We start from the raw sequence: 24730 nt of genomic DNA on the forward strand, positions 1-24730 counted from the left end.
GCATGTACATGCTCATCCCAGACTCAGCTTTGGGGGAGCCCCACTGAAAACACTCTCCTGCTGTGCCTACTCCATCTCAGTACAAGGCACCTCATTTGCCTACCTGCTGGAGGCCACAGCCCTGGGCATCAACCTAGCCTTTCTTTCTCTCTCACTGACCACAACCAAATCCTGCCAGATCTGTCTCTAAAACTAGCGTCTACTCCATCATCTCTCCATCTCCACGGCCAGCACCCCCGTCCAAGCACAACCCCCTCACTGTGTCTCTAGTCCAGCCACACAGGGCCTGGGGAGGCCGGGAACAGGGACTCACCGGTGACCCGCAGCTCCGCCCGGCTGCTGTTGGCGTGATGGAGATTACGACAGGTGCAGATGTAGATGCCGGCATCCGAGGGCTGGACACTGGGGAAGTGGAGCTCAGAGCCTGGTGCGGAGTGGTTGGGAGCTCATGAGGGCAGAGGCACCGCCTCTCCCACCCGGTCTTGTGTGTAAGGACAGGATCCCAGCAAACCGGCCTGTGCCTTCCCTCCCACTGGGGTGGCTCACAGGGCCGAGGGGTCCAGGGTCCTGGGTACCTTGATGTCGCTGCTGGATGCTGCTGGGCATGGGACGCCCATCCTCACGGGACCAGTAGAAGTAGTGGGGTGAGCTCCCGGTGACCTGGCACCGCAGGGAGTGGGAGGCGCCTTGGGGTACTATGCTGTGAGCTGGATGCACCTGGACCACCAGTGGGGCTGCAATTGCTAGAGGCAGGACAGGACAGGCCATTCAGGCAGGAGGCTCCCGGCTCGAGCCATTGTGTCATGTCTGTCTCCCCAGAGACTGGCATGCCGCACCCTCAGCTCTGTCTCCCTGGACACAGCAGCTCTCAAACTTCTGAGGCTCACTGCCTTGCCCATCCCTCTCCTGGGCCCCTCGACCCCACTTACCTTGTGGCAGGCACCGGCCCCCCCGCACGTTGGGGTTACCCACGTAACCTGGGGCACATCTGTAAGGAGGAACAAAGCTCAGCTCTGTCAGGCCCCAGGTCCTAGGGGACTCAGTGCCTCACAGTGGACTTGGAGAGCCAGAAGCCCGTGGGGGTGTGCCCAGTGGGGGGTGGGGAAGCTCGCAACGCTGGAAGGACTTTAGAGACTGAAGAGGCCCCAACACAGGGCCTCACTGAGCTGAGAAAGGGGAGCACAGGGCAATGTCAGCAGATTGGACAACGGGGCTAATGAGGCCTTTATCCTCCAGGAAAATATTCATTCAACACACATTTGTCAAGCAACTACGATGCTAGGTTATGAAAACACGACAGTGAACGTGATGAAGCTTTTGCTTCTACAGAACTCAGTCGTGGGGAAACCAACACAGGAACTAGGTAGTGAGAGTGAGGGACACAGAAAGGGGGCACCCACCCAGTCTGAGAACCAAGAGGCTCCCCGAGGAGAGCACTGCTGAGTTGGTTAATTCCTCTGGAGCAGACTGTACCCACAGAGAATGCCCCACTGCCCGTAATGATGTATTTATGTGACTACTCGCTGTCCCGTCCTCCGTGACAGGTGGTAGGCAACCTGAAGCCTGGGACTGAATCTGTTTCATTCACTTTATCTCCAACACCTCGGCACACTACACGGTATACAGTAGATGCTCAATAAAAATGTGCTGAATGGTGAATGAAGGCGAGCTCTGAAGGCTAAACTGGAGTTAGCTAGAAATGGAAGAACGTTCCAGGTAGAGGGAACAGCATGTGGAAAGCCCTGAACATCAAGTCAAGAGGTTAAGCCCACCTACAGTAGGTTTGGGTGTCAAAACTGGCAGGAGCTTGGGCGTGGCCCGAGGACAATGGGGACTCCTGGAAGGGCTTTGGGCAGGGGAGAGGTGTGAACCTGGCAGGGACCTGCCAGAGCCACAGCATCCAGGGCTCTCCCCTAGAAGTCTGCCATAGACTGCCTCCCCACCCCCGCCGCTCCTCCATTCATCCTGTTTGCAAACTTACTGCTCACAGTACTGGCCTGTGTAGCCAGGTTCGCAGGCTGTGCAGCGATACCCACCAGTCCCCAGGCTCTCACAGGTGCGGGAGAACCTGGGACAGAGGAGGCAGAGGTCAGGCCCTGGGATGCCCGCTCTCCACCCCACATCCTCTGCACGCCCCTCCCCCCAGGAGGGCACCCACATGTTCTCCGGGTTGGCGAGAGGGCAGGCGCAGGGCTGGCAGTCCTCCGGTGTCCCAGCCGTGGCGTCTCCGTAGTAGCCAGGCGCACACAGCTCGCAGAACTCCCCGGCGGCGTGGTGTTGGCACTGCTACAAGGCACAAGAGTGTCGGCCGCTCGCTGTTCAGCAACGTTTACCAAAAACTGTACAATTTCGTAATTCCCGGATTTGGAAGTGCCATGTTTATGAGTTTTTATTTTTATTTTTTTGAAGATTTTACTTGTTTGACACAGAGAGAGCAAGGGAGAGAGACAGAAAGCAAGCCCAAGCAGGGGGAGCTTCCGGCAGGGGAGAAGCAGGCTTCCCACTGAGCAGGGAGCCCAACGTGGGGCTCAATCCTAGGATCCTGGGATCATGATCCGAGCCGAAAGGCAGCCGCTTAACCCACTGAGCCACTGAGGTGCCCCGTTGGTGAGCCTATCTTAAAGCAATAACTATAGAATGGCAGCAAGCGGTCGCTGCAGGGTGTCCACCCTCAGTGGAGTTTAGAACAGCGAATTGCAGGGAACAAAGATGAACAGGAAATTGGACGGATGAAAATGAACGTTCACCCCCACAGCTATCCAGAAGGATGATGTCAATATATCACTGTACGTTCACTATATTGGAATTTAAGTTATAAATTTAATCAAAAAATTTGTTAAAGATTTATTTATTTGAGAGAGAGAAAGAGTGTGCACATGAGCCTACGTGAGCAGACTCCCACACTGAGCATGGAGCCCAACACGGGGCTCGATCCCATGACCCCTGAGATCATGATCCGAGCTGAAACCAAGAGTTGGGCATTCAACTGACTGAACCACCCAGGCGCCCCAATACAAATACTTTTAAAAAGGATGATGTTGATTTTTTTTTTCTTAAAAGATCTTCTTTATTGGGGCGCCTGGGTGGCTCAGTCAGTGAAACGTCTACCTTTAGCTCAGGTCATGATCCTGGGGTCCTGGGATCCAGTTCCACATCGAGCTCCCTGCTCAGTGAGGAACCTGCTTCTCCCTCTCCCTCTGCTGCTCCCCCTGCTTGTGCTCTCTCTCTCTGTCAAATAAATAAATATTTTTTTAAAAAAGATTTTATTATTATTAACATATAATGTATTAATTTGCTCAGGGGTACAGGTCTGTGAATCGTCAGGCTTACACACTTCACAGCACTCACCATAGCACATACCCTCCCCAATGTCCATAACCCCACCCCCCTCTCCCTACCCCCAACCCCCAGCAACCCTCAGTTTATTTTGTGAGATTAAGAGTCTCTTACAGTTTGTCTGCCTCCCGATAATAAAAAATATATATAATAAGAAAAAGATTTTGTTTATTTACTTGAGAGAGTGAGAGTGAATGAGAGAGAGAAAACAGGAGCGGGGGGGAGGGGGGGGAGGAGCCGAGGGAGAAGCAGACTCCCTTGATTGCACTTTACGTTCGTCTACCCAAACACTCTGACATCAGAGAGAAGCAAAGGTATACACCTGGGTAGGTGGGGCAGAGCTTTGTAATTCATGCTTCTTCATAAAAATATGTGTAGGTTTTATGTTCTCCAATGAGATTCATGTTTGTTTTATTAACAGAGTCTGCTGCTTGCTCTGCCTTTAGCTGGGGGTCTGTCAACCACCCAGTCCTCGACCCTGGTGGATGGGGGGCTCTACACAGACACAGACACAGATAGACACACAGATACACAGACACACACACACACGGCTATGAAAAATTCCCAGACAAGTAATAGTTCAATGATCTGGAAAGTCGTTCATGAACTTGTAAGCAAAAAAGCTGATCATCAAACACAATGAAGCTATGTTTATTTGTAAAACAAAAGACATATTGGTATGTGTAAATATGTGCCCAGAAAAAGAACGAAAGAGTTCTACTCGCACTAATGTGGACAGGGATTACCTCCAGGTGGTAGGATTATAGGGCATTTTTACTTTCTTTTTGGCTTGTCTCTGTAGCCTGATGCTTCCACAGAGAACGAGTGTCACTCTAGTGAAAGGACAGAGCAGGAAGCAAAGTTTTCTTTATAGAGAAAATGTTACTCCCTCTTCTGGGCACCCCCCACCCCCCACAGACTGCTGGTCCAAGGCCTACTTGCCCAAGCTTGCCCCTCCCTGCCTCCCAGGCAGACCCTGTGCCCCACCCAGGCCCAGACCAAGGGATCCCTGCCCCCCCCCCTATGGCTTACCGAGCAGGCCCCCGTCTCTGGGTGGCACAGGTCTGAGTGGCCGTTGCATTCACACAGCTCACAGTGGCCGAGGTAGAGCCCACTGCCAGTGCGCGTGTAGCCTGGGGCACAGTCCTGGGGAGAGAGGAGGGCTGGTCTCTATCTCCACTGTGGTCCCATCTGGAGCCTACAGACCAGAATCCTCTCCCTCCTGTGGCTCTCCAGCCTAGATTCCCATTGGCTCCAGGCTGGGAAATCCCGGGCCCAGCTCCTCTAACCGACAGCATCCTCTTTCCAGAACCTCCCTGCTCCTCTTTGTGTTCACTTTCTCAACGCTCGGAAGCTCGGACTGTGTCTGTCCCCATCCTGCCTGGAACCTCCACTTGGGGAGTTACTGATGTCTCAGTTCACTCTTAACGGAGAACACATATCCATATGCCCTTTTGGTTCCTGAAAATTCCGGCAGGGTCTCTCCTGAAAAACTTAACTCTTTGATGAAAACACAAGGTTCCGGAGGCCCAGATTTGGAATGAGCCCTTGGAGGTCTTCACCTTCACCTTTATAGTCAGTAAATAAAGTGAAAGAGGCAGCACACATATGATCGAGGATGTTTTTACCCATTCTAAGTGAGTAATCATGGGTTCTGAAAACAAAGAATTTCTATTCATCACCCCTCCTTTGAAACCCCTCCAGGCCCTCCCTCTCCAACATTTCAAAGTGATGTTTAGAAATCTGTGTTGCTTCGCTGCTGAAAATGTGCACATGGGATTCTGCTGCTCTCCCCAGGGCTTCTCCTTCAAAACGTGTTAAATTTTCTCACTTCAAAGGATATGAAGTTCGTATATTTGGATTTGAAAGTTCTTGTGGCCACAGCAAAGGTGCACAGATGTGAAACGGAGGAGACGTGTACTTTCCATTGGGGAGTTCCTGAGTCCGGGTGCTGGCAGGTCCCACACTTGACCTCTGGGCCGCCCGCCTGACACAGCAGCTCTGCCCGCTCCCCTCCGTCCATCTCCCTCCTTCCGTTCCAAGCTCACTCATCCAGCGTGGACCAGTCGCCTGCTACATGCTTAGAAACGTGGCACGGTCTCCACTCAAAGCATGGGGATGCTCTTGGGTTCTCTGCAACTGACAGGCCTCTGGTTCCACCCACCCTCCTGCCCTCCCTCTAAAATAGGACTCCACTGGGGTCATTCGCCAGGCCAGAGGAATTTTCCTGAGGCCCAGCACAGATCATAGCACTCCCTTCACAGCTTGGCATTCCCTACTGAACAGAGCCTTGCTCTGGGTTAAGGAAGTGACCCCAACCTCCCAAGCCCCGCTTTCTTGGGGGGGGGTCCCTTCTGCATTGTAGGCTACATCTCCATACATTCCTCCTTCTAGCTTCTGCTATGTGCACCCTCCTGCCTATAACTCTACCCAGCTCCACACTGTTTACCTCCTTGAGGCTTGTCTATGCTCTGCTTTGGCCAAGGGTAATTTGTATCTGGTGCTGTCTCCCTGTCTCTGGGGGGCACCCTGGGAGCAAGAGCTGGGTCTTAGCCTTGGCTGAGTGTAGCTGGAAGCCCTTGGGTAAGCCACTCACCCTTCAGAGCCTCTATTCAAAAAGAATCTGTTCAAAGGGGATAATTTCATATCTCTCGTGGGTGTCCGGAAGAATAAATGAGACACCGCGCAGAACATGATTGTTAAGGCAGCCATCACAGGCCATGGAAATGCCAGTTGGCCAGTTTGCTGACCCAGCTGGACTAGAGCAGAGGCGCTCGGGCTGGCCACACTTACTTGGCAGGATAAACCAACATAGCCTGGGGGACAGCGGCATTCCTCCACCTCCAGGGCGCGGGGTCCTGCCGAGGGCCCAGGCTGGGCCACCTCCAGGCTGACAGAGCTGATGCTGGCGGCCAGTGGCATTGAGGAGAACGTGGCCCGGACCAGGAGTTCATCCAGGTCGGCCAGTGCCATCAGGAGATGTTCCCGCGTGGCTGGTTGCCCGTCAGGCCGGCGCCAGAATTCCTGGTGGGGCGGTGGGGGGGACAACAGCAAGGGTGGGTGAGGGGTGTTGGACTTTGTGGGCTAGTCCCACAGCATCCCCTATCTAAACCCCTGGCCTCCAGGCACTGGCTGGGGATAGGCAGGGGTAGCTGGCATCAGAGTCGGGCTCCAAAGCAGAATGAGCCGTAGGGGAGGGTCAACCAGGATGTGGTTGGGCGACCCTCACCTCTCGGAGAGTGATCTCGAAGCTCTTCCTCTCGGAGCCTTGCAGAGCTGGCTGGGAAGCCACCAGCATGATGTTGTTGCCCTGGGGAGACAGCAGCAGGATTGGGAGGGGAACCAAGGGGCTCTCAGGAACAGAGGGGTCCTCTGCCAGTCCCAGCCTCTCCACAACACCAGCCTCCCAGCTCTCTGATTTCCCAAGCTCATGTGCCCAAAGGAATCACGTATGCGTTCACTGCCCCCTTTTCCCAGCAGCGGGGCCTCTGCCAGGGTAGTGTCTAACCAGGTGCTGAGGGTGGGAAGAAATGGGCCTCAGCCCCCCAGCTCGTGCCAGGCCGGCAGAGTGCTGGGCTGAAAGGACAGAGGGCGCCCCGGCTGGAGTCCACGTGCTCACCGTGATCTGGACATCAGGGTCCGACAATGGGCTGCCCTGCCCTCCGGCTGTATAGGAAAGGGTGTATCGCAGCTTTCCACCATAAGCCGCCACCTGCATAGAGGCAAGCCCTGTAGTCAGAGCCTGATCCTGCCTTCAGTGGCCCTAACAGCCAGAGGCAGAGCCTCTCAAGGCAGTTTTGCACCGCTGCTGTCCCCTCCATTCAACCAGAGGCCCCTGTGCTTGGCATCTGGTTACCTAGAAGACAGGACATCCCTCAGTTCTTTCAGTCTTGGACCTGCTGGCGGGGCCCCTGAGCAGCTTTGATGACTCAGCCAACAAGTTTCAATCTCCTTTCCATTTGAAGAAACTTCCATAAAGTAGATGGGAGTACTGACAGTGACCATCACGAGCAGGCCACAGAAGGTTCAAAAGTTCCCAGCCATGCGGGTAGGGTTGAGGGTGGGCCTTCAGAGGTCTTGTCTCTCAGGCAGGTGGGTTTTGTCTGCTGATAATCCATTTCCCAGCTTTTTGAAAACTGCAGCCCTGGTTTCCTTTAAAGGAAGCTCTGTCCTACAGAACGCCCATGTGGTTTGAGGGCAGACGTGAGCTAGGTCTGGTCAAGGGGCATGTTCCACCACCTTCCTTCCCCTCTGTTGGGGTGGACATGAAAACCTGGCTCTTCTGCTCTTTCAACTGGGACAGAGATACTCCCTTTACTAGTCAGACTGGAAGCCAGAGAATGATGCCAATCGAGATGAAAGTCCTAGGCAGCCCCTGGACCCAGCCATGCCTGATGCCAACATCCTTGGATTTTGTAGTTATAAAAGCCAATAGATTCTCTGTCACACACAGCCAGCTAGACTTGGGTTTTGCATTATTCATAGCTGGAAGGGTCCTTGGGCTTCCTGCTGGGGGCTTTCACAGGAGCCACTGAGGCCCTGGCTCCACCCCAGAACTTTCTCTCATCTGCCACCAGGGCAAAATTCAGATCAACACCAGTGTGTCGTCCTCGACCATGTATGTGTTCATTTGTGTGTTCAGGCAGTTGGTGAGCATTTGTTAAATGCCTATTGATGACATGCCAGGCATGGTGTGAGCTACCTCAGTCCTGAGGATGTTCTCAACAAGCTCAGAGTGAGGTATAACTGGAAATGGTGGAACAACTAGTTTCCTGCTTGCTTTGGATGCTGGCAAGTTCATCGCCACATCCAGCTGGCAGGAGTGTGCAGGAGGGTGGCTCAGGGAGCAGACTCTCAAGTGTGAGACCGGAGTTCCACGTCCAGCTGTCCTGGCTGCACGGCCCTGGACAACTCACTTAACCTCTCTGAGCCCTGCTTCCCTCCCGATGGAAACGGCAGTAAAAAGTAGCTTGAAGGGTGGCATGAAGACGTAATAATACAGGCCATACAAAATACTGCCCAGAGCAGAGTGCCCGCAGAGCACACGGCCTGCAGGCTTGCCAGCTTCTCAGGACTCCTGGCTCTACTCTCGGCTTTAGCCCATCTTTCTTATCCTCATCACCCCTGGACCACACTGTCCTATCTGCTTCTCCGAATATTTTATTACACATTATGTGTATTCTTAAGAGGCACTCTTGTGTTTGGAACAGGTCAGAGCCGATGTCAATCCTAACACTAATGCCAATGGTAATAGCAATGATATTGACAGTGTTGATGACGACAAGAATGATCATGAGACAAATGCTACGCCATGGGAGGCCAGGGTCGTCTTTTGTCCGTACGTAACACAGCACACAGGAGGTGCTAAATTAATGCTCCCTGAAGGAATGAATGCAGAGCCAAGGGCCAGGTCAGGGATCTGGATACAGGTGTCGGACCTCAGGCAAGTCCCTGCCCCTTTCTGAGGTTTGGTCTACCCATCTGTATCATAAAGGGCTTTGACAAAGCGCTCTTGAATATTTTGGGATTCGATGATACCCTGCTACCCCCCAACTCCTTGTTACTCCTTGTTACCTTGTTCCCCAGGAAGGCTTGGGGCAGCTGCCAATAATAGAGACTCCCAGGAAGCAGAGAGAAGCCTTCATAGGAGAGAGAGAACTAGGACAGAAGGACAGGTGGTGAGAGCTGAGGGGGATGGGGTGAGGTGGGGGGATGGTGAGAGCACAGTTACAGTCCTGGGAGGGACACGTACACAGGCATGCACGCACACACATACCCTTGAGGGAGGCCGCGGGGGCGGGGGCAGAGGGATAGAAGCCCCCAGCCCAGAGCTCAAGTTCTGGCCCTGCTCTCGGGACAACTTGCTCCCTATCTCTGGACCCAGATACCACTTCAACTGTTGTCACTGAGCAGGGTTGGACTGGTGTCTCCTCGTGTCTGCTGTGTGCCTCTTGGGGACCTCACAATGACTTATATGGCACACCAGAAAACTTTAAAAAATGTCGTGGGTATTGTGTATTGGAAAATGTGTATGACTAGCACAAATGAAGTGGTATGTGACTAATTTAAAGGGAAATAAATCTGAGGGGCCCCTGGCTGGCTTAGTCAGTGGAGCAGGAAACTCTTGATTTGGGGGTCATAGGTTTGAGCCCCATGCTGGGTGTAGAGATTACTTAAAAAATAAAATAAATGGAAATTTGAAGTATATAATAGTCCAGGTAGTAGGCAGACACGGCAGAATTGGTGACGCTGGTTCAGAAGCAACTGCAGTCTAGAAAACACGGTGGGTAGGGGCCTCTTGGAGGGTGCCTTGGCACATACCTGAGAGGCTGCCGAAGAGAGCCCAGAAGCTGAGGAGGAGGAGGAGGAAGAGGAGGAGGAAGAAAGTGGGGCTGCTTGCAGAGCAGCTGCAGGCTGGGCATGGGGCAAGAGGCCCCGGGCGGGGGGCTGGGGGTGGGCAGCAAAGCTGGAAAGGAGCTGCCAGATCTCTGCATCCATCCGCCTCTGGGCCTCATCCACCTGGGGGACCAGTAGAGGGAGGACAGAGGAAAGGAGCAGAGAGGGACAGAAAGGACACCATGATGACTTGCTTCCCATCAGGCTGCCCCAGGCCCAGTGAGCACCTACTACTTCTGAGCTAACTGTTCAGAAGGGTCTGGCCTTCTGGCCCTTGTTCTTGATGTCTTCTTGCTCCTCATGAGCCTGGGGGCAGTGGAGGGGAGACCTGGGGGGGTGGCAGGCGACTGTAGGGAGAAGCCCACACAGAAGATACCTGCTGGTAAGACAGGCTGGTGGCTCTGACCAGCTTCCCAAGGAGCCTCTGTGGCTGGGGAGGCTGCTCCGTGGGCCTCACTTACCATCCATGCCCATGGTGCCAGCCCATGCCATTCACAGCTCTGGAATGTTTCCCGAAGGCAACACTGGAGGGGACTGGGCATTAGGCTGGGGCCTGGGTTGGGGGCAAATGGCTCAGGAAGGCCAGGGCCTCAGCTCAAGGCTCTTGATTAAACTATACTCTCTGGTCTGCATGGGGCCCCAGACACAGCCTGTCCCAGCCAGGCGCTAAGTTACCTGTGATAGCCGCTGCGCCGGGGCCCGGCCCCTGCCCTCTGGGGGCCCCATGGTCCTGCCAACTGTCACAGCTGTCCGCAACTGCTCCTCTGAGAGGGATGTGCGGTTCTGATGGGTGGGGGGCACAAGCCAGCTCAGACCTCCCACGTTCCCAGTGTCGGAGCCCCGGGGAGTGTCCTCTCCCCATGGATACAGTAGCCAGAAAGGCCCACACTGGGGAAGACGATGCACATCCCCCCTCCAGGCTGGCACACAGAGAGTAACGCTAGGCTACTGAAGGGGCACATGCACTCAGAGGGTTAATGAAGGTTGCTGGGGAGGTAGTGCTAGGGTAACCTGGTGGGCTGGGTATAGTCACGTGGTTTAGCATAGTTAGTTTTCTTGCCACCACGACCACCACTCTGGCCACAGACAAATTTGGCAGGAGCCAGGATCTGACCACATGGTGGCTGGGGCACACACCCTCCCAGCTCTAACTCCTGGTACCATAGGGCTGGGGCACACCGGTGCCCTGACTGTGGGGCCGTCGGGCACTGCCTGGGTTCATGCAGACCCATATCTCCTTGGGTCTGGGCATTCCCCCATGCAGGACTGAGAGCGTCTAAGAACTCCATGACCATGTCACATCCATTTCACACTACTCAGATCACAGGCCTACCTGGTGAGCCCAGCGCATCTGTGCAAAATATGCCTCCCTCTGCGGGGTGCGAAATGCCAAGAGAGGGAGTCAGAGAGAGAGAGAGAGAGAGATGTGTGAACTGCAGGCCAGGACAAGAGAGATGCACACAGGGAAGCCAAGAAGCCAGGAGGGGAGGAACCAGAGAGGGAGAAGGGACTAGAAGGTCAGCCTTTGGGAGGCTGGGATAGGTGGGTCTGTCCCAGGAAGAAGGACAGTGCAGCTTGGGAACTGCCCCTCCTGTGTCCCTGACCTCCCTGGGATCCTGGGAGAGGGGACACGTCTGCTTGAGTGCTGACCTCGGCCAGCAAGGGCCTCCATCTTTTCCTGGTTGCCATTGGATGGCACGGACTGCTCGAGGAACACATTCCGGCAGGCTCTGGAGTCTGCCCCTTGGATGCGCCTCCTCCACCCCTCCCTTCACCACCATCATCACCAAACCACAGTTTATCTCTGGCCAGTGGAGTATCCAAGAGCAGCCTCTGACCTGGCTCTGAAGGCCAGCACTGCCACCTTCTGGGTGTCCCCTTCATTTCCTCCCAGGACAGGGGGTAGGAGTGGTGATTTACAACACATACGAGCTATTAGAACGGTGCCCATGAGAGCTCAAAAAACAGGAACTATCTGGGCGCCTGGGTGGCTCAGTGGGTTAAGCTGCTGCCTTCGGCTCAGGTCATGATCTCAGGGTCCTGGGATCGAGGCCCGCATCGGGCTCTCTGCTCAGCGGGGAGCCTGCTTCCCTCTCTCTCTCTGCCTGCCTCTCTGCCTACTTGTGATCTCTGTCTGTCAAATAAATAAATAAAATCTTTAAAAAAAAAAAAAAAAAAAAAAAACAGGAACTATCATCAGAGTTAAGACCACCACCAAGCACCCAGTTAGCACAGAATCAACAGCCCTAGATGAGGGAAGTTGGAGGGAGCAAATGCATGGCATTGAACCTGTGCTGTCTCGTTTGTCCCTGTATTTCCAGGGCCTCGCCCAGGACCTATCTATTGCCTGAAAGCTAATAATCATCAGCAGGAGGGTACTCCTTATGGGCAGGACACGAACTCCCATTCTCCCAGCCACCCTGGAGCTGAGGTTAATTGAAAGGCAATCAACCAGTCAGCGGGAGACCTGGGTTTAGACTGAGGACTCTCTGACTGTAAAGGCACTGAACCCCAATGTGGCCAACTCCTGCTCTGAGATCAGCTTGTGTTGGCATCCTGGCTGACCTCGGGGCTCCCTAGGGCCTGGCTCAGAACCCACGGCTGGGGAGGGCCTGCCAGGCCTCACTGTACATCACACCTTGTCTCCCTGGTAGGCCTCCGGCAGCTGCCAGTAGAAGGACTCATGGCCGAGCTGGGCGAAGTTGCCAAAGGACAGCTGGGTGCCTTCGGGCACAGGTTCCACGGTGAAGCCTCCTGTCAGGCGGCTGTTCCGCTGGGGGTTCACCAGGGCAAAGCCTTGGAAGTCCCCAGGGGCAAAGTGGGTGGAGATCTGGCAGCAGAGAGAAGACAGGGTGTCAGCCTGTGCTTGGGAGTGGTCACCTTGGTGGGGGAGGGTCGGGGAAGGCATCATAGTGTCATGGAGGCATCGCTAAGAACGGGCGAGGACAGAAGTGATGGGGGAATGGGGAGGCCACGGGGGAGAAGAAAGGGGTGCGGGGCTCAGTGATGACTCAAGCGATAAAGGGGTCCCAGGGAGGGTATGAGGGTCGGGTCCATGATCGCTGGGATTGGTGCTTACAGGGGCCATAGTGGGGGCCTGGAGATGGGTGTCCTTACAAGCAGAGAGAATGCCACTAAGCCAGTTTTCCCAACGGACCCCGGAGGGCTCCGGGGTGGGGGGAGGGGCTCCAAGAGGCGGCGCATGCGCGGACGCACGCACATACATGCAGGTGCACTTACCAGGTGGCGGAGGTAGGAGGAGCTGGCGCACTGCTGGGTTATGCCCATACAGAAGCAGGGCAGGCAGCCGTCGGGGTTGCTGGAGCTCAGGAAGAAGTGGTGGGGCCGGCAGTGACTGCATGTGCGGCCTTCCACCTGGGCCTGGGAGGACGGACGGGAGGGTAGGTGTGGGGGGCTTGGGGGGCAGTTCTTTCACCTCTGGCAGCCTTTGAGGCCAGCCTTCCGGCCACGTCCAGCAGTTCTGGGGGAGTCCCAGCAGCCACCAGGCCTAGGCCCGACTCCCGTGGGCTGCTGCTGTGATTTCCCACTGGGCCCATACTGTGGGGCAGCGATGGAACCTCTGGGGAAGGGTGGGGGTGGGTGTCTCAGGGACAGCCCCAAGGGTACGGTGAGAGGGAATGCCAGGGCGACCCCCAACGGCTGTGGTGCAGGGCCTCCTAGAGAGCAGGGGTTTGGACTAACCTTGCATTGACACTGGCCAGCTGCGTCACACTGGCTGCTTATGCTGCCCTCAGGATCACAGCCACAGCCGATGGGCTCTGGCAGTTGGCCATCTCCTAAGGTGGAGGGAAGCCACAGCTCGAACCCCAAACCCGCCTCCAAGCACCCTCACTTCAACTACCCTCTGGGCATCGAACTCATCACCAGGAGAGGGAGTATTTATTTCTGAACACCTACCTTGTGTAGGCATTACACCCACTCATAGCAGCTCTCTGGAGTGCACGAGTTTTTTACTATACCCATTTTACAGGTAAAGAAGCTGAGGCTTAGAAAGGTAAAGTCACTTGCCACAGGTTGAAGAACTAAATTTCTAACCCAGGTCTACCCCTGGGGGAAACAGGGTAGCCCAACCCCAAAAACCTCCCCAACCCTACTCACTTCGGCATGGCTGGCCCTGGCTGGGGTTGCCATAGTAACCTGGGGCACACCTAAGGAGAAAGCATTAGATGATGGGAGGGCAGAACCAGGAGGGCAGAACCACAGAGTCCTGGCGAGCCTGCTGCAAGCCCAGGACTGTACTGGGGCCCCTGTATCAGACTCACACGGGAACCAGGCCTCAGTGTGGGAAGGAGCCAATCAGCCTAACTCGTCCATTTTACAGATAGGGAGTCAGGTGGGAGAAGAAGAGCAGGGACAGTCCTGAGGCCACAGAACCAGTAAGCGAACATGATTGGGCCTTGAATCCAGAACCTTTAGCAACAATGAGGGGTTCTCTGGGGAGTCCCTGCCCTCGCTGGGGCAGGGGGTCCTGGTGGTTGGAGGTGAACCACAGGCCTAGATCTCTGAGGATTCAGGCTCTCAGGGAGGAGAGCTGACTGTCTTCTGGGGACCTGCGTAAGGGGAGAGTGGGAGGCCTGTGGGGCAGGTCCTCCTGCACACTCCCCACCCTGCCCACCACCTGCCTCACCTCTCACAGTGACGCCCGCTGTGGCCTGGGGAGCATGCATCACAGGTGGGGTGGCCGTCGGTGTCCAGAAAGCAAGTATGAGTAGCCCTGATGGTGTGGGGGGCAAATTTCTAGTTAGTAGGTCAGCAGCGCTTCCTTTAGGACCAGGGGAAAAGGGAGAGGAAGAGTGGGCGAGTGAGTGAGGTGCCAGGCACCGTACTCTGAGCCCTCATTCAGTTCTCATACTAATGGCCAAGAGGCAGTGTCTTATCATCTCCATTTCACAGATGGGGAAATGGAGGCCCAGAGAGGGAAGTGTCACTTATACAAAGCGACACAGTGAGGCGGTGGCAAGGCCAGAATTTAACTGCTGTCTCTCAGAAAGGCCTGGAAAGAAGAGAGTCTGGAAGGGGATGGGAGGGGGTATTTCAGGAAAGGGCAGGTCCAGGACGCACTGGCCACCCGCAGGGGCTCCATGGCATGGGCACGGCTGGCAGTCCTGTGGGGTCCCCCGCTGGGCATCTCCGTAGTATCCGGGCTGGCACTGCTCACACTGAGGGCCCTCTGTGTGGTGTTGGCAGCCCTGGAGGGGGCAGAGTGTGGGTTGAGGCTGGGCCCCTGGAGGCCACTGATCCCTGGACAGGAAGGAAGGCAGGCGGGACTCACCTGGCAGACACCTGTTTCAGGCTCACAGACCTCCGTATGGCCATGGCAACTGCAACGTTCACATGTGCCCAGGTAGAGTCCACTGGGCATGCGTGTGTAGCCCGTGTCACAGTCCTGGGAGCAAGAAGATTGGGTGGTAGTCGGGCCCTCCTGGTCCGGGGCCCATTCGGGGCAGTGCCCATGGGATGGTGGGGCTGGGTGGGGCCCGGGGAGGACTAAAGGGGGAGGAGCCTGGAAGCACCAAGGAGGTTGCTGATAGACAGGTGGGTGGGGCCCAGGGCTCACCTGACAGGATGGGCCACGGTACCCGGGTGGGCAGGAGCACTGTTCCACCTCCAGTGCAGGGTCCTGACCGGTGTCCTCAGGCACAGCGACATCCATGCTGATACCAGAGACCCTGGGAATGAGAAGAGCCACCACAAGTGAGCACACCTTCCACGCTGGCCCTCCCTGGAGTTCTGCGTGTGATTACGTCATTAATTCTCACAGGCCCACTGTGGTGGTGTTGAGGCCCTGTCTGGCTCTCCAACTGGGTGTCCATCCCCTGGCTGCTGCAAATGACTTAGACCTGCCACTCCCTCGAGAGAATGAGCCTTCCTTTCCCGGACAGAACATACCACCCTGCTCTCCTGGGGTGACCAATGAGAGCCTGGCCTAAAGCACAGAAGCCCCTCTCCCTCTGCAGAAGGACTCTGCAGAGGTCCTGTGGGGTGAGTCTGTGACTAGTCTTCATCTGAAACCGCTTCCTTGCCGGGCTGCTTCCCCTTCCTGCATCCGGCCGTCCTTCTCTCTCCCTCCTTCCCACGTTCTCACCATCAGTCATGTGCTCCCCAATCCCCATCTCAGGCTTTGCTTCTAGGGAACCCGACCTGGGACCAGCCCCATGTTCTCCATTTTACAGATGTGGAAAATGAGGCACAAAAGGCCCCACAGCCTGCATGTGGGAGAGCTGGCAATCTGGCCACACCATGCCACGCCGCAGAGACCAGAACCCCTGCCCCAAGCCCCTGTGGCCTCCTGCCCTGGCCCCACACACCTGCTCTCAGCTGGCTGCTGGCTGAAGGACGCCTGGATCAGGAGAGTGTCGATGTCCGCCAGCGCCATCAGCAGGTGCTCCCGTGTGGCCGGCTGCCCATCAGGCCGTTGCCATGCTTGCTGCCAAGGAGAGGACACGTGTGCGGTCAAGTACTGACACCCCGGGCTACTGACGCCCCTGAGTGAGAGAGGCTGGGCCCCGTGCCTCCCCACCCCCAGGCTGCAGGCAGTGGGGCTCACCTCCCGGAAGGGCACTGTGAAGGTGCTGGGCTGGCCGGGGCTGGGCTCCTGGGAAGTGTGATGCTCCAAGACAATGCCATTGCCCTGCAGGACAACCAGAGGCTGCCCGTGCAGGGGCGTGGAGCCAGGCTGGGGCCTCTGGGTCACTGTGAAGCGCAACTCCCCTCCGTAGGAGGTCACCTGGGACACAGGGTAGACAGGTGCTCAGCAGAGGCCCTGCAGTCCGGCACCGCCATTGCTCTTCCCCAGCCGCCCTGCTCACCTTGTCCCCACGGAAGTGTGAGGGGAGGCTCCAGAAGTAGGGTCCGGCCAGGAGGCTGTGGAAGGAGGAGAAGACCAGCTCCCCGGGTGCGGGTGAGGAGATGCCCTCGCTGGTGGTGTGCGTGCCGGCGGCATTGGTCAGGCTGAACTGCCTGGGCTCCTCAGAAGCCCCGTGTACCTGGGAGGGGGAGAAGAGGCTGGCATGGGGGCTGGGGGCTGGGTTGGGCACGTGGCCCACCCTGCGCACAGGGTCACCCCCCCATCCCTGCTGTCTCCCCACCTGCCACACAGGTACCTGGGCACGGCTCCAGGACGAGCTGGTGCACTGGCGACTGACGCCCATGCAGAAGCACTTGAGGCAGCCGTCGGGGTTGCGGGCATTCAGGTGGAAAGAGCCAGCCACACACTCGTTGCACAGACGTCCCACCACGTTGTTCTGCAGGCACAGAGCTGGGAGCTGCAGGACAGCCCACGGGAGGGGCTGCCTAGAGCTTCCGGCTTCATCTGTCTGCCCTTCCAGGGGGGGACCCAAGGCCAGGAAAGCCACAGAAAGAGCACCTGTAGGCAGGGCTGCCACTATGTGAACAGTGATTCCCAATAAGGACAGCTTAAGCCACCACCCTTTTCCTCCTTTTCGATTTGGCTGGTAAGGGGCTCATAAACGCATGTAGATTTGAAATACAGCCATTTGGTTAGAAGTTACTGCTACTCTTTATGGAGTGTTTCAGACACTGTGCTGGTTCCTGTTCAACCATTAACTCATTTAATTCTTCTGAGTCCCTTGAAAGTAAAGTGAAACTTCCATGCTTCACATGAGAAAACAGAGGCTCAGGGATGGAAAATGATTTACACCAGATCCCTTGGCTTGCTAATCCACTCAGGGATCTAAGATCAGGAGTACTTTGGGGGCACCTGGGTGGCTCAGTGGGGTTAAGCCTCTGCCTTCGGCTCAGGTAATGATCTCAGGGTCCTGGGATGGAGTCCCTCATCGGGCTCCCTGCTCAGTGGAAAGCCTGCTTCTCCCTCTCCCACTCCCCCTGCTTCTATTCCTTCTATAACTGCCTCTCTCTGTTAAATAAATGAGTAAAATCTTGAAAAAAAAAAAAAAAAAGATTAGGAGTGCTTTGGTCCAGTTCCTTTTTCCCACTGACTCCAGATTCTCCCACTCTTAATGCAAATGATGACCCTTCTCGGAGCCTCTGTTGCTCATCTGTAAATTGGGGACGCTAATATGTGTACGGTCACGTCAGTGCGTCAGTGTGAGAACATGAAAGCGAAGGGACAACACAGAGCAGTCACAAGAACAATGACTGGCAAAGGATCTGGGACTTCAGCCCAGGCTCCCTGACTCCGCAGACTAGGCCCCCTCCTGGTGCCAGACCACCTCTCAGGAGGGGAAGACTAGCCAGCCAGGCTCAGCAGCTTCTGGCCAAGGAGCTATGGAGAAGGTGGAGCCTCCTTCCTCCCTCTCCCAGATGTGTGCCCACCAGAAGCCCCTGGGGTGGGGTAGGGAGGGCACATGTACCTTACAGCGACAGGCCTCCCCAGAGGTCCCCGTGCTGCCTCGCTCGTCACAGCGCACGATCTGCTGGTCTGGAAGCACAAAGTAGATGTTGGCAAGGCAGGCGGGAATGGGATAGACCCAGTCTGGCCAGACAGGTGGCAGAATGGGATGGCTCCCCAAGGATCACAGGGCTGGGGCTGGGCTCCTGGATTGGGGCCCAGCGGGCAGCCCGGGGAGGTGCCAGGGGATGACGGCTAGGATACTCACTGCTGGGCCTGCACTTCCCACCAGGCTGGATGGGGTTGCCCTCATATCCCGGGGCACACCTGGTGGAGAGAGGGAGAGTGGTTAGTGGTGCTTCTGTGTCCCCCACCCAATACAGCCTGCTTGCCCCAGTGCCTGACGGCTTTCACTCACCTCTCACATCGGCGGCCTGTGTAGCCTGGGGCACACGCATCGCATGTGGCTTGGCCATCTGTGTCCAGGAAGCAGGTGTCTGAGAATCTGTGGGTATCGAGTAGCAGGATGGGGCAGGGCTGCCGTGATGGGCCAGATCAGGGCTTACACTCCCACCCTGGGAAATGATTTTTTGTCCACAAAGCACAGTATGCCACGAGACATGGTGCTTCTCTTCTCTTTGCCCACCTGTCTTTTTTTTTTTTAAGATTTTTTTTTTTTTTAAGTTCTCTCTACACCCAACGTTGGGCTCGAACTTATGACCCTGAGATCAAGTCACATGCTTTACTGACCAAGCCCCTGACCACCTAGTTTTGATCTGCAGCCTCATAGCAACACTAGAAAGACAGATGGGCCCACTATATGGGGAAGGAAGGAAGCCGAGGCCCAGAAAGGCCAAGTGACACGGAACGATTTAGTGACCAGTTTGGGATTTGAATCCGGGCCTCCCACCTCCCTGCCCAGAGTCTGCCCATGGCCTGCTGTACTGCCCCTCCCCCCAGGATCACTGCCCCATGCCAGCTCTGACCTGCGGGAGGCGTCAATGTATGGGCAAGGACAGGGCCGGCAGGCAGTGGCTGTGGCCTTCGTGGCGTCTCCAAAGAAGCCAGCCTTGCACTTGTTGCACTGCGGACCCTCTGTGTTGTGCTGGCAATTCTGGGAGGAAGGGCAAGGAGTGGTTCAGGTCCTGCAGAGCAGGCCTTCCACCCCAGCATAGGGCCACACTGGATTCTGAGCGTGGCCCTTTGAGGCTGGCCCAGCCTCCTCCAGCATGCTGGGATTACTCCACCACCCTGCAGACAGGAGAGCAGCCAGCTGCATCCTGATGGGGAATTCATCACCTCACGTGGGCAGCCTGTTCCACAGAAGGTTCAAAATGCCTGCTTTATATGAACCTAAACCCGCCTCCTTCTTCTAACCTGCTGGCCATTTCAGCCCTCTAGAATCTGTTTCTTTTTACCCTACGCAGCTCTTGGGGAATTTGAAGATGGTAGCTTTCTCTGCTTGAGCCTTGTCTTCTTCTTCTTCTTTTTTTTTTTTTTTTAAGATTTTATTTATTTATTAGAGAGAGAGATGGGGAGAGAGCAAGCACAGGCAGACAGAATGGCAGGCAGAGGCAGAGGGAGAAGCAGGCTCCCTGCCGAGCAAGGAGCCCGATGCGGGACTCGATCCCAGGACGCTGGGATCATGACCTGAGCTGAAGGCAGCTGCTTAACCAACTGAGCCACCCAGGCGTCCTGAGCCTTGTCTTCTGTCAGCTCCATAATCCCAGCCCCCTCCACTATTCCTTAGAAATACATATGATTTCCAGGCTTTTCCCCCTTAGTGCTGTCTTGCTAAGGACCATCCTTAACATAGTACTTTCCAGGACTGTTCTGACCAAGGTGGAAGAGAGTAGAACATTCACCTCCCTTTTCTGGATGTTATACCTCTCTTAATGCATCCAGAGGTCATGACATTTTATCTGGCAGCCATGGCAGTCATTCCAGAGGCTCATGCTGAGCTGGTGGGCACAAAGAGGCTTTAGCCTGGGCCTCCCACCCTGTCTGTGTCCCCAGCCCCTAGCCAGTATCCAAATGCCAATGGGCACTACTCACCAGGCAGTGGCCATACACAGGGTCACAAGCGCTGGCATGCCCATTACAGTTGCAGCCCGAGCAGGTGCCCAGATAGGGCCCACCAGGCACCCGGGTAAAGTGGGCATCACAGCTCTCGCAGGATAAGCCAGAATAGCCGATGGGGCATCTGTGGGGGCAGGACAAAGACAGTGATTACAGAAACTGTGAGGCCCTGCTGTTTCTCCCTATCTTTGCTGGGGACCCTGTGGTTCCAAGCCCTGCCAAGTCAGGTACCTGCACTCCTCTACACTGTGGGCCCGGCCGTGGCTGGTGGTGTGGGTGACAGTGGTGTCCATGGCAATGTCACTCAGTCCCACGCTGGCCATCTTGGCATTGTACACCGTCTGGATGAGCACAGCCTCTAGGCTTTGTAGCACCTGCATCATCTCAGCCCGCTGCACGGGCCGGCCGGAATCATGGACCCAGTGCTCCTGGACACGAACAAAGGTGTGTGGAGGCAGTCCACGTTAGCAACTGCCCAGCCTGTAGCACCTTTGCCCCGGGCCCTGAGAGTTCAGGCACCACGCACCTCGGAGAACTGAACCTGGCGCTGGTTCAGAGTGCCGGGCTGGGTGGGCACGTGCCCTCGGGAGAGGAGGCGATATCCAGCGCCCACGAGGACCACATCCGGCCGTTGCACTGGTTCCAGCGTGCCACGGGCCAGCTCGTAGCGTACCTTGTAGCGCAGGGAGCCCCCATAGGAGTCCACCTGGTCAAGACAGGGCAGCTCAGGGCAGGGAAGCCGGCTGGGAGCGGAGCGCGACCTGATGCCTGCTCTGGGTCCACTTGGCCTTTCCTCCTCCCTCTATATGCCTGGCACTCACTGTATGCCTCGCACAGAGCTAGGCACAGGGAAGCAGAGATGAGTGGGACTTGGCTCTGCCTTGAGGGTACTCAGTCCGATGTGGGTGGTGGAATAAAAGTTGCCCGGGGAGGCCAGAGGAGGAACACTGACCCTGTCTCGGGTGTGGGGGAATGGTCCAGGAGCACCTTTTAAAAGGCTGAGTCAGCATTCCTTCCAACCCGAGCGTGGTGGACAGACACCTTACTCTGAACGAATAAGTCAGTGCCCATCTTTCCCCCAGAGCAGAGTCTGTCTTGCCGCATACCAGCTTCAGAGGGAGCAGAACACCCAGGTAGGTTCTGGGCATAGGAGGGCAGCTTGGCCTTTCTCCTGCCTGGAGCAGCCGAGGCTGGTCCCTCACCTTATTGCCCAGGAACTGCTCGGGCAGAGTCCAGAAAGAGTCATGCACCAGGAAGCGTCGGGACAGGTCGACCAGCTGGAACTCCTGCAGAGCAGGGTCAATCTGCAGCTGCGTGGAGGAGAGGGGTGGCATGCCGGGCTGCGCAGGCATGGTCACGTTCACGCCTGTTGACAGCAAGACGGAGGGGTGAGGGCCACAGTGCATGCCTGCCAGAGACACCCGCCTTGAAAGGCAGTTATCCAGAGAGATAGGAAAGTTCTGGGAAAAATCTGACTTAAAGAGAACTTTAGTGTCTTCCCCCAAGTCAAAAACACACAAACAAAAAACCCAGTTTTTTTTTTCTTCCCTACAGTTTTGGAGCAGCATTTCCCAAAGCACGCTCTGGGCAAAGTCAATGCTGGAGAATGATGACTGGGAACCATTTGGGAACCACAGTGTCAAAAAAAGGTCAAGGGGATTCTTTGTAGCGGGACTTCTCAGAGCCTTCTGTTGGAGGACCTCTCCACAGACTGTCAGGGTAGGAACGGCCCTCAGGGGGCAGTAGAGAGCGACCCACTAACCTTATCCAGGAAAATATTTGTGAGGATGGACGCGTCTTATACTTGTATTCTCTCATACGGTAGCCACTAGCCATATGGGGCAACTAGATGCTCAAAATTTATGTGTTTTTTTTTTTTTAAGATTTATCAATTTATTTGACAGAGAGAGAGAGGGAAAGCCCACATGCACGATGGGGAGAGGCAGAGAGAGAGAGAGACAATCTCAAGCAGACTCCCTGCTGGGCACGGAGCCCGACATTGGGCTCGATCTCACAACTCTGAGATCATGACCTGAGCTAAAACCAAGAGTCAGAGGCTTGACCAACTGAGCCCCCCAAGGCATGCCGGTGAGTTGATCAATTTTAATTCAAACAGTCACTTGTTGCGAGTGGCTGCCACACTGAATAGCTCTAAGGGGTGGGAGTTTCATTACCTTCAAAAGCAGTCCCTCCCAACCCTGGACAGGTTTGACTCTTAGAAATTCCTTCTTTGTGCTAAGACTACATCTATGTGGCACTAGCTCCTCCCCTTCCTTGTAAAAGCAAGCCCTGTAACCATGGAGGGGTCTCTACTTTTGTCTGCAGAATGACCACACAAGGCCCCCAACACCAGGTCACACTCCTCCAGGCCTGCCTTCCTCCTTCCCTCCCAGGGATGTTTTTGGGTCCCCTGCATCCTAGTCACCGCTCACACACAGGCCACTTGCTCAGCCCCGCCCACCCTGACCATTCTGAGTCCGATCAGCCAGGCCTGGGGTCTAGCTCGAAACACTCTCTAAACAGCTGTGTAACCCTAGGGAAGCCCCACTGCCTCTCAAAAGAGTAAAAACAGCCCTAATCCTGCAAGGATGACCCACTGCCCGATGACTATGTGTCAGGCCACAGCACTGGCCCAGGGCTTTCTATGGAAGCAGCTAAGTGCCCTCCTTGCATTCAATCCCCTGGGATGCAGAAAGTGAGATGGGATATAGCTTGATGTGAGGCAGTCAACGGGGGCTGCGCCTTGAACCCAGGTCCGGGTGATGTCTGGGCCCATGCCGTTCTGCCTCTCAGAGCCAGAGAGAACGGAGTCTGGCTGCCCGCCCTTGGGTTCAGGAAAACGGGCCTGGAGAAGCCAAGGGTTGCACAGATAGTAACGGGCATAACTGGAGGTCAGCTCCAGGCTGAGAAGATGCCCAAGCTTGGCTCTGGGGACATGGGCACCTCTTAGTCTCTGGGGATGACGATGCTGTAAATGATGACAAGGACGTCAGAGAGTATGCACGGGGCCCTCGGCGTGGACTGAGCTTGATTCTGAGTGGCTTATATAGGTTAACCTGTTAAGTCCTTCCAACCCTGAGGGAGGTAGTTCTTATTTTTTCCCCATTCTGTAGATGAGGAACTGGAGACACAGGATGGTCACCTGACCAAGGGCACAGGTGGCAAGAGATCATCAGGATTTACATCAGGGATCTGACCCCAGAGCCTGTCTTCTTCATAACCCAAGCAGGCAGACGAGTATGGACTTGGCTTTTCCTAAAACGTATGTTTCCCCTGAAGTGCTGCTCTTACAGGCTCCCCTCCCCCGCCCGTGCCTGTCCTTGAACCAGCTGCCAGCGGATGCTCCTCTCCCCTCTCTTCCTCCTCTCTAGGCCTGGTGCCTGCCCCTGCACTCCCACAGTGCCGCCGTCCTGTCCACCCACTGACGCACCCTTGAAGTCATCAGGCCGGTCAAAGCGTAGCTGGATCTGGTCCCGGAAGCGGCGGCTGCTCTGGCACACGCTGGTGACCCCAAAGCAGAAGCAGGGCAGGCAGGAGGCGGTGGGCTCCAGGTAGAAGTGCCCATCGGGGCAGGGCCCTGGCGGGTGGCATGGGAGCGGGTTGCAGCCGGTCACTATCAAGCAGTCCCGGCTCCCCATCTGGGGCCCGTCTGCCCACCGGCTGTACCTCGCTTTGGAATGAGCTCCAGGACACCATCAGGAATGCCAAACACCATGCCCCGGGCGTTCATGGCCTCACAGGTGTAGGCCCCCTGGTCTGCCTCTTTCACATCGTGGATGGTCAGCGTGCCACGGCCTCCTTCGCTGGTCACTGTCACCCTGGAAGGCCCCGAGACAGTGGTGGGGTCAGGCCAGCGCCCCTGGCCCAGCGTCCCCCATCTCCCCGGGCCCTGCCCAGGCTCAGAACCATACCTGGGATGAGAGGGGATGTGACCCCAGTTAAGCCTCCAGTTGATGATGGGGGTGGGGACACCAATGGCCACGCAGGTGAAAGTCACTGTCTGGCCCCGGGAAGCCTGGACGAACTCCTGGGGAGGAGTCACCACCTGGGGGGGCACTGGGGAGGCCAGAGCACGAATGAGGGATGTAAAGGGCAAAGGGAGGAGGAGAGGGGGCGGAGAGCAGGGCTGAGACTGTGGACTGGGCCACGGGAAACCCCCCCAGGGCCCCTGCTCACTGCAGCCAAATTCATCGCTTCGGTCGGGACAGTCGCTCTCCTCGTCACAGTGGAAGCTGGCCGGGATGCACGTGTTCGTGGACACACAGCGGAACTGCGTGGGCCCGCACACGTCCTCGGGGCGCTTGGCAGCTAGGGGACAGAGCCGGGCAGTATGGGCAGCAAGCACTGCCCTCAGGGAGGGTCACCCCCACTCCCTACCCAGACCCGACAGTCAACCCTGCCCACCTTCCCCTGGTGTCCCTAGGGTCACTCTCTCTTCTCACCCACGTGACCCACAGCTGCCCTGATGAGATCCACACACTGTTACCCCAACATTGCCAGCTGTCACCAGCGAGCCATCGGATGGCTCGTCACATTACCCTCTCCCCACCCCACCCAAAAAGAGTTATACCTGGGACAGCACAGTCA

At 56.2% G+C, this 24730-nt stretch overlaps 2 protein-coding genes across 4 annotated transcripts in view; both read right to left on the reverse strand.

The window, feature by feature from the left end:
- HSPG2 (heparan sulfate proteoglycan 2) overlaps window positions 1–24730 on the reverse strand; it is a 98573-nt gene that overhangs the window by 29388 nt on the left and 44455 nt on the right. For 2 of the 3 annotated variants that reach the window (XM_082684523.1, XM_082684522.1), the window contains 33 exons: window positions 24320–24451; window positions 24055–24199; window positions 23810–23961; window positions 23574–23720; window positions 21346–21509; window positions 20670–20849; window positions 20375–20571; window positions 20120–20267; window positions 19051–19178; window positions 18483–18569; window positions 18333–18391; window positions 18087–18154; window positions 16857–16997; window positions 16563–16739; window positions 16301–16480; window positions 16062–16180; window positions 15311–15422; window positions 15026–15139; window positions 14815–14942; window positions 14381–14467; window positions 13852–13901; window positions 13435–13529; window positions 12973–13113; window positions 12371–12562; window positions 6956–7048; window positions 6566–6646; window positions 6130–6360; window positions 4369–4482; window positions 2159–2286; window positions 1982–2068; window positions 930–988; window positions 576–743; window positions 314–424 (listed from right to left, as the gene is read on the reverse strand). In XM_082684523.1, coding sequence (XP_082540649.1) covers window positions 314–424; window positions 576–743; window positions 930–988; window positions 1982–2068; window positions 2159–2286; window positions 4369–4482; window positions 6130–6360; window positions 6566–6646; window positions 6956–7048; window positions 12371–12562; window positions 12973–13113; window positions 13435–13529; window positions 13852–13901; window positions 14381–14467; window positions 14815–14942; window positions 15026–15139; window positions 15311–15422; window positions 16062–16180; window positions 16301–16480; window positions 16563–16739; window positions 16857–16997; window positions 18087–18154; window positions 18333–18391; window positions 18483–18569; window positions 19051–19178; window positions 20120–20267; window positions 20375–20571; window positions 20670–20849; window positions 21346–21509; window positions 23574–23720; window positions 23810–23961; window positions 24055–24199; window positions 24320–24451 — 4215 coding nt within the window. Of the gene's footprint in view, window positions 1–313; window positions 425–575; window positions 744–929; window positions 989–1981; window positions 2069–2158; window positions 2287–4368; window positions 4483–6129; window positions 6361–6565; window positions 6647–6955; window positions 7049–12370; window positions 12563–12972; window positions 13114–13434; window positions 13530–13851; window positions 13902–14380; window positions 14468–14814; window positions 14943–15025; window positions 15140–15310; window positions 15423–16061; window positions 16181–16300; window positions 16481–16562; window positions 16740–16856; window positions 17019–18086; window positions 18155–18332; window positions 18392–18482; window positions 18570–19050; window positions 19179–20119; window positions 20268–20374; window positions 20572–20669; window positions 20850–21345; window positions 21510–23573; window positions 23721–23809; window positions 23962–24054; window positions 24200–24319; window positions 24452–24730 lie in introns of all 3 variants that reach the window. The other variant, XM_082684521.1, reaches the window with a different exon arrangement.
- Window positions 8521–11702, reverse strand: LOC309841540 (uncharacterized protein). The gene is made up of 4 exons (XM_082684658.1): window positions 11066–11702; window positions 10408–10515; window positions 9658–9855; window positions 8521–8994 (listed from the first exon to the last, which is right to left on the reverse strand). Exons 1-4 carry the CDS (start codon window positions 11081–11083, stop codon window positions 8776–8778), a joined length of 543 nt encoding a protein of 180 aa, XP_082540784.1. The 5' UTR covers window positions 11084–11702; the 3' UTR covers window positions 8521–8775.

Source organism: Mustela nivalis, assembly GCF_964662115.1.
Source record: "Mustela nivalis genome assembly, chromosome: 10".
Taxonomy (NCBI): domain Eukaryota; kingdom Metazoa; phylum Chordata; class Mammalia; order Carnivora; family Mustelidae; genus Mustela; species Mustela nivalis.

Bases quoted from the DNA above. Each gene is read 5' to 3' on its own strand.
- LOC309841540 (XM_082684658.1), bottom strand. The intron at 9,856-10,407 runs GTAACTTAGCGC...CTGGTCCCCCAG, and splicing joins CGGCGCAGCGGCTATCACAG to GTGGATGAGGCCCAGAGGCG. The intron at 8,995-9,657 runs GTATGTGCCAAG...CTTCTGTCCTAG, and splicing joins TCTCTTCGGCAGCCTCTCAG to TTCTCTCTCTCCTATGAAGG.